The sequence below is a fragment of the Entelurus aequoreus genome, linkage group LG03, assembly GCF_033978785.1.
Source record: "Entelurus aequoreus isolate RoL-2023_Sb linkage group LG03, RoL_Eaeq_v1.1, whole genome shotgun sequence".
Lineage (NCBI taxonomy): Eukaryota > Metazoa > Chordata > Actinopteri > Syngnathiformes > Syngnathidae > Entelurus > Entelurus aequoreus.
The window spans coordinates 82,327,138-82,343,092 of record NC_084733.1 but is presented as its reverse complement, the minus strand read 5'-3'; the positions used below and the strand labels follow the sequence as shown (position 1 = coordinate 82,343,092).

General features: G+C 38.0%; 1 protein-coding gene across 5 annotated transcripts in view; it reads left to right on the top strand.

The window, feature by feature from the left end:
- Positions 1-15,955, top strand: part of LOC133646968 (calcium-dependent secretion activator 2-like) — a 133,510-nt gene that overhangs the window by 104,260 nt on the left and 13,295 nt on the right. For all 5 annotated transcript variants that reach the window (XM_062042956.1, XM_062042955.1, XM_062042953.1 and 2 more), the window contains one exon: positions 11,879-11,986. In XM_062042956.1, coding sequence (XP_061898940.1) covers positions 11,879-11,986 — 108 coding nt within the window. The remainder of the gene's footprint in view (positions 1-11,878; positions 11,987-15,955) is intronic.

Here is a 15,955-nt window from a genome sequence, read left to right as displayed (position 1 = left end):
ATCAACACACACAATCACTCAGCCCAAAAGACCGTTCACCTAACGCAAGGTTCATAAAGCTTATATATTTTTAAAAAGTTACGTACGTGACGCGCACGTACGGTACGGTACGTGTTATGCTAGCTCCTAGCTCCTACGCTAGCTCCTAGCTCCATAGAACACGCCAATACAATTCAAACACCTGATCAACACACACAATCACTCAGCCCAAAAGACCGTTCACCTAACCCAAGGTTCATAAAGCTTATATATTTTTAAAAAGTTACGTACATACGCAAAAAAAAGTTGCGCACATACGGTCAAGCGATCAAATGTTTAGAAGCCAAAGCTGCATACTCACAGTAGCACGTCTGCGTCTTTGTCATCCAAATCAAAGTAATCCTGGTAAGAGTCTGTGTTGTCCCAGTTCTCTACAGGCGTCTGTGTATCCAAGTCAAAAGTCCTCCTGGTTAGAGTCTCTGTTATCCGAGTTCTTCCATCTTGACTGCATCTTTCGGGAATGTAAACAAAGAAGCGCCGGCTGTGTACTGTTGTGGCTGACTACGTTCGAAAAATACGTCCATTTCGCACCGACAACTTTCTTCTTTGCTTGCTCAGCTTCTTTCTCCATAATGCAATGAACATGATTGCAACAGATTCACGAACACAGATGTCCAGAATACTGTGGAATTATGAAATGAAAACAGAGCTTTTTCGTATTGGCTTCAATGTGGAAGGCATACCCGTGTTCGCCGGGCTACGTCACGCGCATACGTCATCCTCAGAGGCGTTTCGAACCGGAAGTTTAGCGGCAAATTTAAAATGCACGTCCCACTGGGAGGAGGCCCCGCGGCAGGCCAAGGACCAGATGGGGGGATTACATCTCCTCTCTGGCCTGGGAACGCTTCGGGATTCCCCAGGAGGAAGTCGCAAATGTTGCTCTGGAGAGGGAAGTCTGGGGGTCTCTGCTGGAGCTGCTGTCCCCGCGACCCGATTCCGGATAAGCGGTTGAAGATGGATGGATGGGTATTGGCATGTGTTATAATGTTAAGATTTCATCATTGATATATAAACTATCAGACTGCGTGGTCGGTAGTAGTGGCTTTCAGTAGGCCTTTAAGTAGCGCTGTGTCAAATAAAAAGTAGTAACCATGGTGACGTCCCAAACTTCTAGTAGACGTCTTTTTTTCACTCGTTCACTCCTCATCCGTTTGACAGTCACAAGCGCCGGAAACTTTTTTCCCAATTGTTATATTTTCATAATCCTGAGAAGCCATAATTGACATCACTATTTGGTTAATTGCCCAGCCCTAATGTGTGTTGTTTGGATTGGGTCATATATAAAAATGCTGTTCTGTGTACACTTCAAAATACAATTCATGGTCATCAACCTGAACTGCTCACGTTGTCCACAAGATGGCAGCAGAGATGCATCAATCATACCGTCAGATATGTAAATTAAGATGGACCTGTGACGTTTAGCGGGCCAAACTGAACACGACGGTGGACCGCAGTTTGGATACCCTTGTTTTATAGGTACTGAAGTAATTCTGTGGGTACTACCAAGTACAGCTTCACATAGAATCACAGGTGTGGAGAGAAAAAAAGTAATTTTCGTCAACTCTACCAGGAATTGGTACCATGGAGTTGAGTACCGGTATGGAGTCCCAGGTAGAGGCACCGTATTGGTTGACATGTGGAAGGTAGACGAGTGGTTCTCAAACTTTTTTTGTCATCCCCCACTTTTTACAAGGGGGAGTTTTCAAGCCCCACCTGCCCCCATCGCCCCAACAGAACGCTAATGCCAAGCTTAACATTTTCAAATTTATTGAACATCAAGTAACATCAAGTTGTATACATTCAAACTCAATAACATAAAATAACATCAAGTTCAATAATAAATAAAATAACTGTGCAGCTGTGGTATAACTTGCATCAAGTTCAATAATAAATAAAATAACTTGCATCAAGTTCAGTAATAAATAAAACAAAAGTGTTATAACTTGCATCAAGTTCAATAATAAATAAAATAACTTGCATCAAGTTCAATAATAAATCAAAAAAAGTGTTATAACTTGCATCAAGTTCAATAATAAATCAAATAAAAGTGTTATAACTTGCATCAAGTTCAATAATAAATCAAACAAAAGTGTTATAACTTGCATCAAGTTCAATAATAAATCAAACAAAAGTGTTATAACTTGCATCAAGTTCAATAATAAATCAAACAAAAGTGTTATAACTTGCATCAAGTTCAATAATAAATCAAATAAAAGTGTTATAACTTGCATCAAGTTCAATAATAAATCAAATAAAAGTGTTATAACTTGCATCAAGTTCAATAATAAATAAAATAACTTGCATCAAGTTCAATAATAAATCAAAAAAAGTGTTATAACTTGCATCAAGTTCAATAATAAATCAAATAAAAATGTTATACCTTGCATCAAGTTCAAAAATAAATCAAATAACTTGCATCAAGTTCAATAATAAATAAAATAAAAGTGCCACTTTGCAATCTTTGAAAAAAAAAAAAAAGGAGGAGCTATGCATTTGGCAAGACAGGGCAAGTGAACATGAGTTTTACAGTACTCCAGCAATGAGCCTGTTTTGCACTGCACAGCTTTTCAAATCGGGGTTGCAGGCTTGACACTGCCACTCTTAGCCTGCTACCCATCCCCGCAAAAGTTTGTTCCGCTTAGCCCCGCCCCCATTAGTTGCTATGTCTGTCAAACTTTCGCTCCTACCTAGAAATTTAAAGCCTACAGGAAAAATAAGTTTTTTACATTTATTTATATAGTGGATTTCACAGACAGAATCACAAAGTTATTTACAGTGTGTATAGAAAATGAAAGCATAGTAAAAAAAAAATCTAAGAATATAATAATAAATAAATATATTTAAAGTGAAATTTCCTCCCGTTCCTCGCGCCCCACCTGTCATGTCTCTATTCCCCACCAGTGGGGCGCGCCCCACACTTTGAGAAACGCTGCGGTAGACTATCAGGGATGTTGTTGATGCGGGCGGAAGTTGTGCCCTCGTCTCCCACCTGCCACACATCTTTGGCACCTCGTCAACGTGAGGCGACACCTGTGAAGAAGACTGACACTCAGCCTGGAGGGGCGGGATGAGCTTTAGCATCTCAGATGACACACACACACACACACACACACATGTAATTGAGTGTTGTCGTGCGACATCATCCACATTTGTGCTGATACATGTGTGTGCACGTACCTGAGTGTTGTGTAGACCACATGAATATGATGGAATTACACAACATTGTTGTTGTTGTTGGATTGACTCCCTGCATTTACATGCACAATGTTTAGTCCGTTGTTGTTTTTTTGTTAAGTTGTTGTGTACCCCGCCTTCCGCCCGAATGCAGCTGAGATAGGCTCCAGCACCCCCCGCGACCCCGAACGGGACAAGCGGTAGAGAATGGATGGCTGCATGGGTGTTGTGTGATACATTATGTTACATTGCTGCATGTTTGTTACGTTGTTGTGTGATACATTGTCATGTTTGTTACATTGCTGCATGTTTGTTTCATTGTTGTATGTTTGTTTCATTGTTGCATGTTTGTTTCATTGTTGTATGTTGTTTCATTATGTTTGTTACGTTGTTGTGTGATACATTGTCATTTTTGTTACATTGCTGCATGTTTGTTTCATTGTTGTATGTTTGTTTCATTGTTGTATGTTGTTTCATTATGTTTGTTACGTTGTTGTATGTTTGTTACGTTTTTGTATGTCACATTGTTGTACGTTTGTTACATTGTATGTTTGTTTCATTGTTGCATCTTTGTTTCATTGTTGTATGTTTGTTTCATTGTTGCATCTTTGTTTCATTGTTGTATGTTGTTTCATTGTTATGTTTGTTACGTTGTTGTATGTTTTTTACGTTTTTGTAGGTTACATTGTTGTATGCTTGTTACATTGTATGTTTGTTACATTGTATGTTTGTTTCATTGTTGCATGTTTGTTATGTTGTTGCATGTTTGTTACATTGTTTTGTGTTTCATTGTTGTATGTTTGTTACGTAGTTGCAAGTTTGTTACATTGTTGTATGTTTGTTTCATTATTGTATTTTGTTTTATTGTTGCATGTTTGTTTCATTGTCGTATGTTACGTTGTTGTATGTCATTGTTGTGTTTTTATGTCGTTGCATGTTTCATTGTTGTATGTTTAAGCTGTTGCATGTTTGTTACGTTGTTGTATGTTTGTGTCATTGTTGTATGCTTATTTTTTTCTGTTTGTTACATTGCTGTATGTTTGTGTTGTTGGATGTTCTTTTCATTGTTGTATTTTTGTTTCATTGTTGTATGTGTGTTTCATTGTTGTTTTTATGTTGTTGCATGTTTCATTGTTGTATGTTTATGTTGTTGCCTGTTTGTTACGTTGTTGTATGTTTGTGTCATTGTTGTATGCTTATTTTCTTCTGTTTGTTACATTGTATGTTTTTTCATTGTTGCATTTTTGTTTCATTGTTGTATTTTTGTTACGTTGTTGCATGTTTGTTACATTGTTGTGTGTTTCATTGTTGTATGTTTGTTACATTGTTGTAAGTTTGTTTCATTATTGTATTTTTGTTTCATTGTTGTATGTTTTTTTCATTGTTGCATTTTTGTTTCATTGTTGAATGTTTTTTTTCAATGTCGTATGTTACGTTGTTGTGTGTTTTTATTGTTGTGTTTGTATGTTGTTGCATGTTTCATTGTTGTATGTTTATGTTGTTGCATGTTTGTTACGTTGTTGTATATTTGTGTCATTGTTGTATGCTTATTTTCTTCTGTTTGTTACATTGTTGTATGTTTTTTTCATTGTATGTTTGTTACGTTGTTGCATGTTTGTTACATTGTTGTGTGTTTGTTACGTTGTTGCAAGTTTGCTACATTGTTGTATGGTTGTTTCATTATTGTATTTTTGTTTCATTGCTGTATGTTTTTTTCATTGTTGCATTTTTGTTTCATTGTTGTATGTTTGTTTCATTGTTGTATGTTTGTTACGTTGTTGCATGTTTGTTACATTGTTTTGTGTTTCATTGTTGTATGTTTGTTACATTGTTGCAAGTTTGTTACATTGTTGTATGTTTGTTTCATTATTGTATTTTGTTTTATTGTTGCATGTTTGTTTTATTTTTGTATGTTACGTTGTTGTATGTCATTGTTGTGTTTTTATGTTGTTGCATGTTTCATTGTTGTATGTTTATGTAGTTGCATGTTTGTTACGTTGTCGTATGTCTGTGTCATTGTTGTATGCTTATTTTCTTCTGTTTGTTACATTGTTGTATGTTTGTGTTGTCGGATGTTCTTTTCATTGTTGTATTTTTGTTTCATTGTTGCATGTTTGTTTCATTGTCGTATGTTTGTTACTTTGTTGTATGTGTGTTTCATTGTTGTGTTTTATGTTGCATGTTTCATTGTTGTATGTTTATGTTGTTGCATGTTTGTTACGTTGTTGAATGTTTGTTACATTGTTGCATGTGTGTTACATTGCTGCAGTGTTGTGGAACTGATGGAGGACATCACACACAGTTACAAAATAAAATCATAATAAAATACAACAGTGAAATATTGTAATATAATAATAAAATACAGTACTCAAATACAGCAATAAAATATTGAAATACAGTAATAAAATAATACAATGCTGTAATGCAATAATAAAATATGGTAAAATAATAAAATATGGTAAAATAATAAAATATGGTAATAAAATATGGAAATACAGTAATTAAATAAAAATACAGTTGATAATGATAAAATACAGTAAAATAATAAAATACAGTAATTATTGAAATAGTTATAAAATAAAACATACAGTAATACAAAAATACAATTTGGTAAATTAAAAAATACAGTAATAACATGTTGAAATACAGTAATACAATAAACATTCAATAATAAAGTACAGTAAAATAATAAAATACAGTAATAAAATAAAACATATGGTAATACAAAATAAAATATGGTAAAATAAAAAATACAGTAATAACATTTTGAAATACAGTAATACAATAAAAATACAATAGTAAAGTACAGTAAAATAATAAAATGCAATAATAAAATACAGTAAAATAATAAAATACAGTAATAAAATATTGAAATACAGTAATAAAATAGAAAATACATGAATACAATAATAAAATACAGTAAAATAATAAAATACATAAATAAAATATTGAAATACAGTAATAAAATAGAAAATATAGTAATACAATAATAAAATACAGTAATAAAATATTGAAATGCAGTAATACAATAATAAAATACCGTATTCAAAGACTTTGATGACACTTTGTCTTCCGACCTGCCAACCTTTAGATTATGCAAATGAGCACTTTTGGTCTCATTAAAAACATCACCTGAGTAATGACACCACTATGCTGCTCAAAGAAGACATCTCTATCCTCCGTGATGGTCACAACAGTCCAGCTTTCAAGTGTGAAGGCTTTCCTTTTCTTTGACACGCTGCCACCAGAAGATGCTCACAATGGAGCGGGGGGGAAAGGAACTATGCTAAAGTTGGACAGTGTGTTTGGGTTCGAGTCCCGGCAGGCTGTTTGGGGTCATGGGTGGGAAGAGACGGTCCTGCAGCGGCCATGTTTGATGAAGATGATAGGAGGAGAACTTGCTGACCTCAAAGTGTCTTTGAAGACTTGACAGTCCTCATGTGCAGCACGCACCCGTCCTCTGTAGGACACACTGATGTCCATCTCACACACACACACACACACACACACACACCTGCTCACTCACTCTTCCCCCGCGGTCATGTGACCCCACTTTAACCTCCGCAACACGCCTGTCTTGCTGCCTGCTGGTCTGTCTGCATTACAGCCGCCTGACTGCCCTCACGTGTCACTTCCTGTTAGTCTGTTGCATCATGGCTGACACACACTTGCTGCTGTCCTCACACTGACACACACACTTGCTGCTGTCCTCACACTGACACACACACTTGCTGCTGTCCTCACACTGACACACACTTGCTGCTGTCCTCACACTGACACACACACTTGCTGCTGTCCTCACACTGACACACACACTTGCTGCTGTCCTCACACTGACACACACACTTGCTGCTGTCCTCACACTGACACACACTTGCTGCTGTCCTCACACTGACACACACACTTGCTGCTGTCCTCACACTGACACACACTTGCTGCTGTCCTCACACTGACACACACTTGCTGCTGTCCTCACACTGACACACACACTTGCTGCTGTCCTCACACTGACACACACACTTGCTGCTGTCCTCACACTGACACACACTTGCTGCTGTCCTCACACTGACACACACACTTGCTGCTGTCCTCACACTGACACACACACTTGCTGCTGTCCTCACACTGACACACACACTTGCTGCTGTCCTCACACTGACACACACTTGCTGCTGTCCTCACACTGACACACACTTGCTGCTGTCCTCACACTGACACACACTTGCTGCTGTCCTCACACTGACACACACACTTGCTGCTGTCCTCACACTGACACACACACTTGCTGCTGTCCTCACACTGACACACACACTTGCTGCTGTCCTCACACTGACACACACTTGCTGCTGTCCTCACACTGACACACACTTGCTGCTGTTCTCACACTGACACACACTTGCTGCTGTCCTCACACTGACACACACTTGCTGCTGTCCTCACACTGACACACACACTTGCTGCTGTCCTCACACTGACACACACTTGCTGCTGTCCTCACACTGACACACCCTTGCTGCTGTCCTCACACTGACACACACTTGCTGCTGTCCTCACACTGACACACCCTTGCTGCTGTCCTCACACTGACACACACACTTGCTGCTGTCCTCACACTGACACACACACTTGCTGCTGTCCTCACACTGACACACCCTTGCTGCTGTCCTCACACTGACACACACTTGCTGCTGTCCTCACACTGACACACACTTGCTGCTGTCCTCACACTGACACACACTTGCTGCTGTCCTCACACTGACACACACTTGCTGCTGTCCTCACACTGACACACACTTGCTGCTGTCCTCACACTGACACACACTTGCTGCTGTTCTCACACTGACACACACTTGCTGCTGTCCTCACACTGACACACACACTTGCTGCTGTCCTCACACTGACACACACACTTGCTGCTGTCCTCACACTCAAAACACTGTTGTGTAGTACTATAGAGTGTGACAACAATGTTGTGTAGTACTATAGTGTGTGACAACACTGTTGTGTAGTGTTACAGTGTGTGACAACAATGTTATGAGTACTACAGTGTGACAACAGTGTTGTGTAATACTATAGAGTGTGACAATGTTTTGTAGTACTATAGTGTATTGTGACAACACTGTTGTGTAATACTACAGAGTGTGACAACACTGTTGTGTAGTACCATAGAGTGACAACAGTGTTGTGTAGTACTATAGAGTGTGACAACAATGTTGTGTAGTACTACAGAGTGTGACTACAGTGTTGTGTAGTACTATAGTGTGTGACAACAGTGTTGTGTAGTACTATAGAGTGTGACAACAATGTTTTGTAGTACTATAGTGTATTGTGACAACACTGTTGTGTAATACTACAGAGTGTGACAACACTGTCGTGTAGTACTATAGAGTGTGACAACAGTGTTGTGTAGTACTACAGAGTGTGACAACAGTGTTGTGTAGTACTATAGTATGTGACAACAGTGTTGTGTAGTACCTTAGAGTGTGACAACAGTGTTGTGTAGTACCACAGAGTGTGACAACAATTTTGTGTAGTACTCTAGTGTGTGACAACACTGTTGTGTAGTACTATAGTGTGTGACAACAGTATTGTGTAGTACTATAGTGTGTGACAACAATGTCGTGTAGTACTATAGTGTGTGACAACAATGTTGTGTAGTACTATAGTGTGTGACAACGGTATTGTGTAGTACTATAGTGTGTGACAACAGTATTGTGTAGTACTATAGAGTGTGACAACAGTATTGTGTAGTACTATAGTGTGTGACAACAGTATTGTGTAGTACTATAGAGTGTGACAACAATGTTGTGTAGTACTATAGTGTGTGACAACAATGTTGTGTAGTACTATAGTGTGTGACAACAATGTTGTGTAGTACTATAGTGTGTGACAACAATGTTGTGTAGGACTATAGTGTGTGACAACAATGTTGTGTAGGACTATAGTGTGTGACAACAATGTTGTGTAGTACTATAGTGTGTGACAACAATGTTGTGTAGTACTATAGTGTGTGACAACAATGTTGTGTAGTACTATAGTGTGTGACAACACTGTTGTGTAGTACTATAGTGTGACAACAATGTTGTGTAGTACTATAGTGTGTGACAACAATGTTGTGTAGTACTACAGTGTGTGACAACACTGTCGTGTAGTACTATGGTGTGTGACAACAGTGTTGTGTAGTACTATAATGTGTGGCAACAGTGTTGTGTAGTACTATAATGTGTGGCAACAGTGTTGTGTAGTACTATGTGTCGCAACAGTGTTGTGTAGTATTACAGAGTGGGACAAGTAGTACTATAATGTGTCACTACAGTGTTGTGTAGTACTACAGAGTGTGACAACAATGTTGTGTAGTACTATAGTGTGTGACAACAAAGTTCAAAAGCTTAGTGATATATCAGATAGTAGGTGGGTTTATTTTGTACCCTTCGCGTTCATATTTCACTGTTTGTTGCATTGTTGTTGCCTTTCACTTGATTGTAAAATATGTCGATCGAAAGGGGGTGTGACGTTCATATTTTGTCAATATTCAGTGTTTTATCGTTCATAGAAAAATGTAAAATTCCATTACGTTTTTGAAGGCGGTCTGTCACAACGTTTTTAGCATTCAATCAGACATTATTGTGAGGTTTTGTATTGGTGTTCCTACAAATAGATATACCGGCCCCCAGACACATTAGTTTCTTTAAATGTGGCCCCCGAGTCAAAATAATTGCCCAGGCCTGCAGCGGGTGGTGTGAGTCAAAAAGTAGGTATTGATCGGTATGTGTGGGTCCTCTCCAATGTGGACGTCACAGTCCAAAAAAAGGCAACTTCCTGTCTTTGACGTCCTGACGTGTGTACTTGATGTTTTTGTCCACTGAATTCATGTGCTTGGTAAAAGGCTCGCACTTCTCGCTTTCTGATTCTTGGTGTCATCCACATGTCTGCACCAATGTCTGTACTCTTCCCTTAAAGGCCTACTGAAATGAAATGTTCTTATTTAAACGGGGATAGCAGATCCATTCTATGTGTCATACTTGATTATTTCGCGATACTGCCATATTTTTGCTGAAAGGATTTAGTAGAGAACATCGACGATAAAGTTCGCAACTTTTGGTCGCTGATAAAAAAAGCCTTGCCTGTACCGGAAGTAGCGTGACGTCACAGGTTGTGGAGCGCCTCACATCTGCACATTGTTTACACCAGCAGCGAGAGCGATTCGGAACGAGAAAGCGACGATTACCCCATTAATTTGAGCGAGGATGAAAGATTTGTGAATGAGGAACGTGAGAGTGAAGGATTAGAGTGCAGTGCAGGATGCCAGGATGTATCTTTTTTCGCTCTGACCGTAACTTAGGTACAAGCTGGCTCATTGGATTCCACACGTTCTCCTTTTTCTATTGTGGATCACGGATTTGTATTTTAAACCACCTCGGATACTATATCCTCTTGAAAATGAGAGTCGAGAACGCGAAATGGACATTCACAGTGACTTTTATCTCCACGACAATACATCGGCGAAGCACTTTAGCTTCGGAGCTAACGTGATAGCATCGTGCTTAACTGCGGATAGAAACAGAAGAAACATGCCCCTGACTGGAAGGATAGACAGAAGATCAACAATACTACTATCAGGAGACACCGAACCAAACCCTGGACATGTAACTACACGGTTAATGCTGTCCCGCCTGGCGAAGCCTAGCTATGCTGTTGCTCACGACGCCATTAAAGCTAACTTAGCTACGGGACCTCGACAGAGCTATGCTAAAAACATTAGCTCTCCACCTACGCCAGCCCTCATCTGCTCATCAACACCCGTGCTCACCTGCGTTCCAGCGATCGACGGCACGACGAAGGACTTCACCCGATCATCGGTGCGGTCGGCGGCTAGCGTCGGATAGCGCATCTGCTATCCATGTCAAAGTCCTCCTGGTTGTGTTGCTGCAGCCAGCCGCTAATACACCGCTTCCCACCTACAACTTTCTTCTTTGCAGTCTTCATTGTTCATTAAACAAATTGCAAAAGATTCACCAACACAGATGTCCAGAATACTGTGGAATTTTGCGATGAAAACAGACGCTGTTTGTATTGGGACACAATGGTGTCCCAATACTTCCGCACAATCCGTGACGTCACGCGCAAACGTCATCATACCGAGACGTTTTCAGCCGGATATTTCCCGGGAAATTTAAAATTGCACTTTATAAGTTAACCCGGCCGTATTGGCATGTGTTGCAATGTTAAGATTTCATCATTGATATATAAACTATCAGACTGCGTGGTCGGTAGTAGTGGCTTTCAGTAGGCCTTAAATAAGTTGTGATGCGTGTTACCTACGTCACATTCATACCACACAATCTTAATATAATATTGATGTAGTGTAATAACAGCGTAATATAATAATGTGAATGTAGTGTATAATAACAATGTAATATTAATTATTAATTTATAATAAGTGTAAACTTCTTCTCACTCCTTTTCAAATATGTAAAAAATAAAAATAAAGAAAGTCCAATGCTCATTTGTTTTCATTTTTTATTCTCCATTGTTTTCATTTTGTTATAATGGCTGTTAAGGCTATAGCACTGTATCGGATCAGGCTTGCTCTTGTTTTTATGCACATTTGAAATTAAAAAATATATTTCAATATAATAATAATAAGTTGTAATGTGTGTTCCAGAAAGCAGGAATGGACATGGCAGACACCTACATCACATTCATACGACTCAATCAAGACATCCTTCGTGATTCCATCAATGATGAACTCTACTTGGAAAAAATCTTTGATGTAAGTCCATTTTTCTACTCTTCTTTATCTCTTTGTTTTCTTGATTTTATTTTGATTCTTCTTCATTTTCTTTCTTTTTTCTTTTTATCTCCTCCTTGTTTTCCCTCTTTTCCTTTTTTTTCCTTCTTCTTCTTCTTCTTATTATTTGTCTTCTCCTTTTTTTCCTCTCTCTTCTTCTTTTTCCTCTTTTCAGTCTTACGGTTACAATAATGTTTATTGAGGAGGCTTGTGACACACACACACACACACATATATGTCTTGCCTACTTTGTGTGGACCCACGTTTGGTTAGTAGGTTGTGAGGGCCCCCCTTTCCACTATAGCTAGAATGATGAAAAAAAAATATCTAGCACTAGATGGGAGTAGAGAGTTGCAACCTCACTTCAGAATGCAAAACACACAAAGTAAAAAAAAATGTTTTACTTCTGTAGTTGTGAGGACCAGGCAAATATCCTCACAAGTCAAAAGGTCCTCACAGAAAGGATGGTTTGTCAAGTGTATGTCCACACAAGGATGGTGAAACAAGTGCACACACACACACACACACACGGGGTGATGTTCCTCTTCAGTGTGTTGTGAAGTTGCTGAGCAGGAAGTGGAACATTGTGTCACATATGTAACCCATCTCAAACAGGAATTGCAACATGGTGTCACACACTGGTGTCACACACAGGTGTCGTCCATCTCAAACAGGAAGCGGAACATTGTGTAGGGTTGCAAAATTCCGGGAATATTCAAAGTTGGAAACTTTCCATGGGAATTAATGGGAATAAACATTGAATGCAACATGCTAGATCTTGCAGCATGATTATTAGCTAAAAAAAAAACTGATTTAATGCAAATTCAGTAGAATTTCAACCCTGCACTGTGCATTCCTCCATCACATGTGCAGTGCATTCTTCCAACACATGCACAGATCATTCCCAGCATGCTACACACTACAGCAGGGCTATTGAGGCCACACTAGTATTTGAGCCCAAGGACTTCATCCAGTCAGGTAAGTTTTGATGATATTACTGGGGTAAATATATTTGATCTATGGTATTTAAGTGTAATAGAGGTGTAATTGCTTGTTATTGTATGACTGCAGACTACTCCAGCAGACTTCCACTCAAGCTAGTTAGCTGTTCCTGTACTTCTTAAATGATTTTGGGGCCAATATCTCTAGCTAGCTAGGTTTATGTACCACCACAGTCTCACAACGAAGCGAAAATATTTCTCCGTTAGCCGTGATGCTCATTTTCTCTATATTAAATCCCATTCATTTATGCTAACAACGTTAGCGATCCGAATTGACCTTTTTTGTGATCTGTAAAGTTCAACTCGCAAACACTAAATCAAAAGGTGTAGTTTCCTCTGCCTTCGGTTCTGCTCGCCATTCTGTTGTCATACAAGAATGTAGGATTGCTGATTGAGTGTTCGTTTATTCATCCAGCCTATTTCTATTCATTTGTCCATCAGTCAAATATTTTTAAAGACTACTCCAATTGTTTAGCTGACTATTTATATCTGCGTGTGGCATTGCGTTAGTGGTTTACAAGAATGAATAAATACAAACAGAATAATGCCACGTACACCGTCTGATGTGTGGAGACGTTTCACCCCAACCAATGTAGGCGGAAAGGCGGTGTACATTTGCAAATAGTGTGCAAAGAGCTACGTCAAAACAGCCACAAAGATGCAGCAGCATATAGACAAGTGCCCAATAATATATCATTAGTAGAGTAGATTTTAACATAATGAAGAAAAATATTTTTTTAATATTTCAACTATTTATCATGACCAAGAGGTTACTGCCAGCTCACTTTATTCGACACTCACGGTATTTAGAGAAGAAAATATTGCAGGCACATCATGTCTTTACATCTGAGGGGTCCACAAATTAAACATTAAGCGGTGAAAGACAAAGTCGGTTGTATTGGTGCATAGCTAGCTCACGTATTTGATTGACATAACGAGTGCTGCTCTGATCGTGGCGCTAATGAGAAAAAGGATAAGTTTGTTTGCAGTTGATTTCCTGCGACAAATATTAGTCGCATCTACAATTCATGTCTGCAGTTGTTATTATTTCAGATGTTGTCTCAGGATTTGTTGTTCAGCAATGTTTGCCAGCGTTATCAAGATAGCTACGCTAATTAGCTTATTTATTAATCTACTTTATTAATACGATTAAGGATATTTTTTTGATGCTAACAAATATCACTAAACACGTTATAATGTTGTCATCCGTGTCAAAAAAAACCCACTTGGTTTTCCTGCACCACAACTAAGCCAGGGGTGTCAATACCAAGTGCGGCCCGCCGACGTCTTGAAATTGGCCCGTGAGACGTCGTTAAATTAATTACGAATTTAGTTTAGTTTAGTTTATTAAGGATCCCCATTAGTCTACACCGCAGTGGAGACTATTCTTCCTGGGGTCCAGGCAAAAAAACATCACACAAAACAAAAGATTACAATGCAGTACAACATGATCAAATAATAAAATATTGTAATACAAAAATGGCAACAACAAAGAACCAAAAAAAAAAAATAAATAACTTCGACTTTACATAATAATGTTCATACCAAAGATAAAAAGAGCAATATAAAAATGTATTTTTATTTTTTTTTGCAAAAATAAAACAAAGAACCAATGGCCTAAAATATACACATTAGTGTACCAAAGACAAACAATAAGTGACGAAAAAGTACCATCCATCTGTTTTCTACTGCTTGTCCCATAATCAATAAAATAGTCAATAATCAATAAAACCAGTCATGACATTAGGTATAATCTAGAATAATCTCTTTCAACAATACTTTTGTTACCCGCATGGAGATTGCATTCATAATTTTAAAAGTCTGACGACTTAAATTTTGTATATTTGTCAACATCTAGTGGACATCATGAGATTTTTTGGGGTCAATGACCTTTAATTATGTCTTGAGTGGAATGAAGCACAGCATTTACTTGTATGACCCGATGCAAACAACCTTCCCTAGTCATGGTGGGGGGAAGAAAAAAAAACAACCATCACAAAATGTCAACAAGCATGCTCACTGAACTTTGTGGATACTAAAAAAAAAAATTCTAAACTACACCCTTTTAAATCCATCGCAAAGCATGATGGGAAAAACGCTCTCCACACTTCTCCATGTTTGACACATTTTAGCTGCTTGGAATTTCTGATTGATTACAAAACTTTGAGGAGGTCGTCACGGAAGTAAACAAGGCAGTAGTCGAACTTTCACATACTCTTAATATCCAATTATATTAATTATATATCCATTATATTCATATGATACGTACACACATTTACTGTATGTATATATATATATATATATTTATATATATATATATATACCATATTTTTCGGTGTATAAATCGCTCCGGAGTATACATCGCACCGGCCGAAAATGCATAATAAAGAAGGAAAAAAACATATATAAGTCGCACTGGAGTATAAGTCGCATTTTTGGGGGAAATTTATTTGATAAAAGCCAACACCAAGAATAGACATTTGAAAGGCAATTTAAAATAAATAAAGAATAGTGAACAACAGGCTGAATAAGTGTACGTTATATGACGCATAAATAACCAACTGAGAACGTGCCTGGTATGTTAACGTCTAGTCTCTTACGTGAATGAGATAAATAATATTATTTGATATTTTACGGTAACGTGTTAATAATTTCACACATAAATCGCTCCAGACGATAAATCGCACCCCCGGTCAAACTATGAAAAAAACTGCGATTTATAATCCGAAAAATACGATATATATATATATATATATATATATATATATATATATATATATATATATATATATATATATATATATATATATATATATATACAGTATGTGTGTATATATATATATGCCCCCAAGTCAAAAAGTTTGAATACCCCTGAGCTAATCTTTTTGTGTGTGTGTTGATGTTGTTGTTGTTGTTGTGTGTAAAGCACACACAAAAAAGTCACACAAAA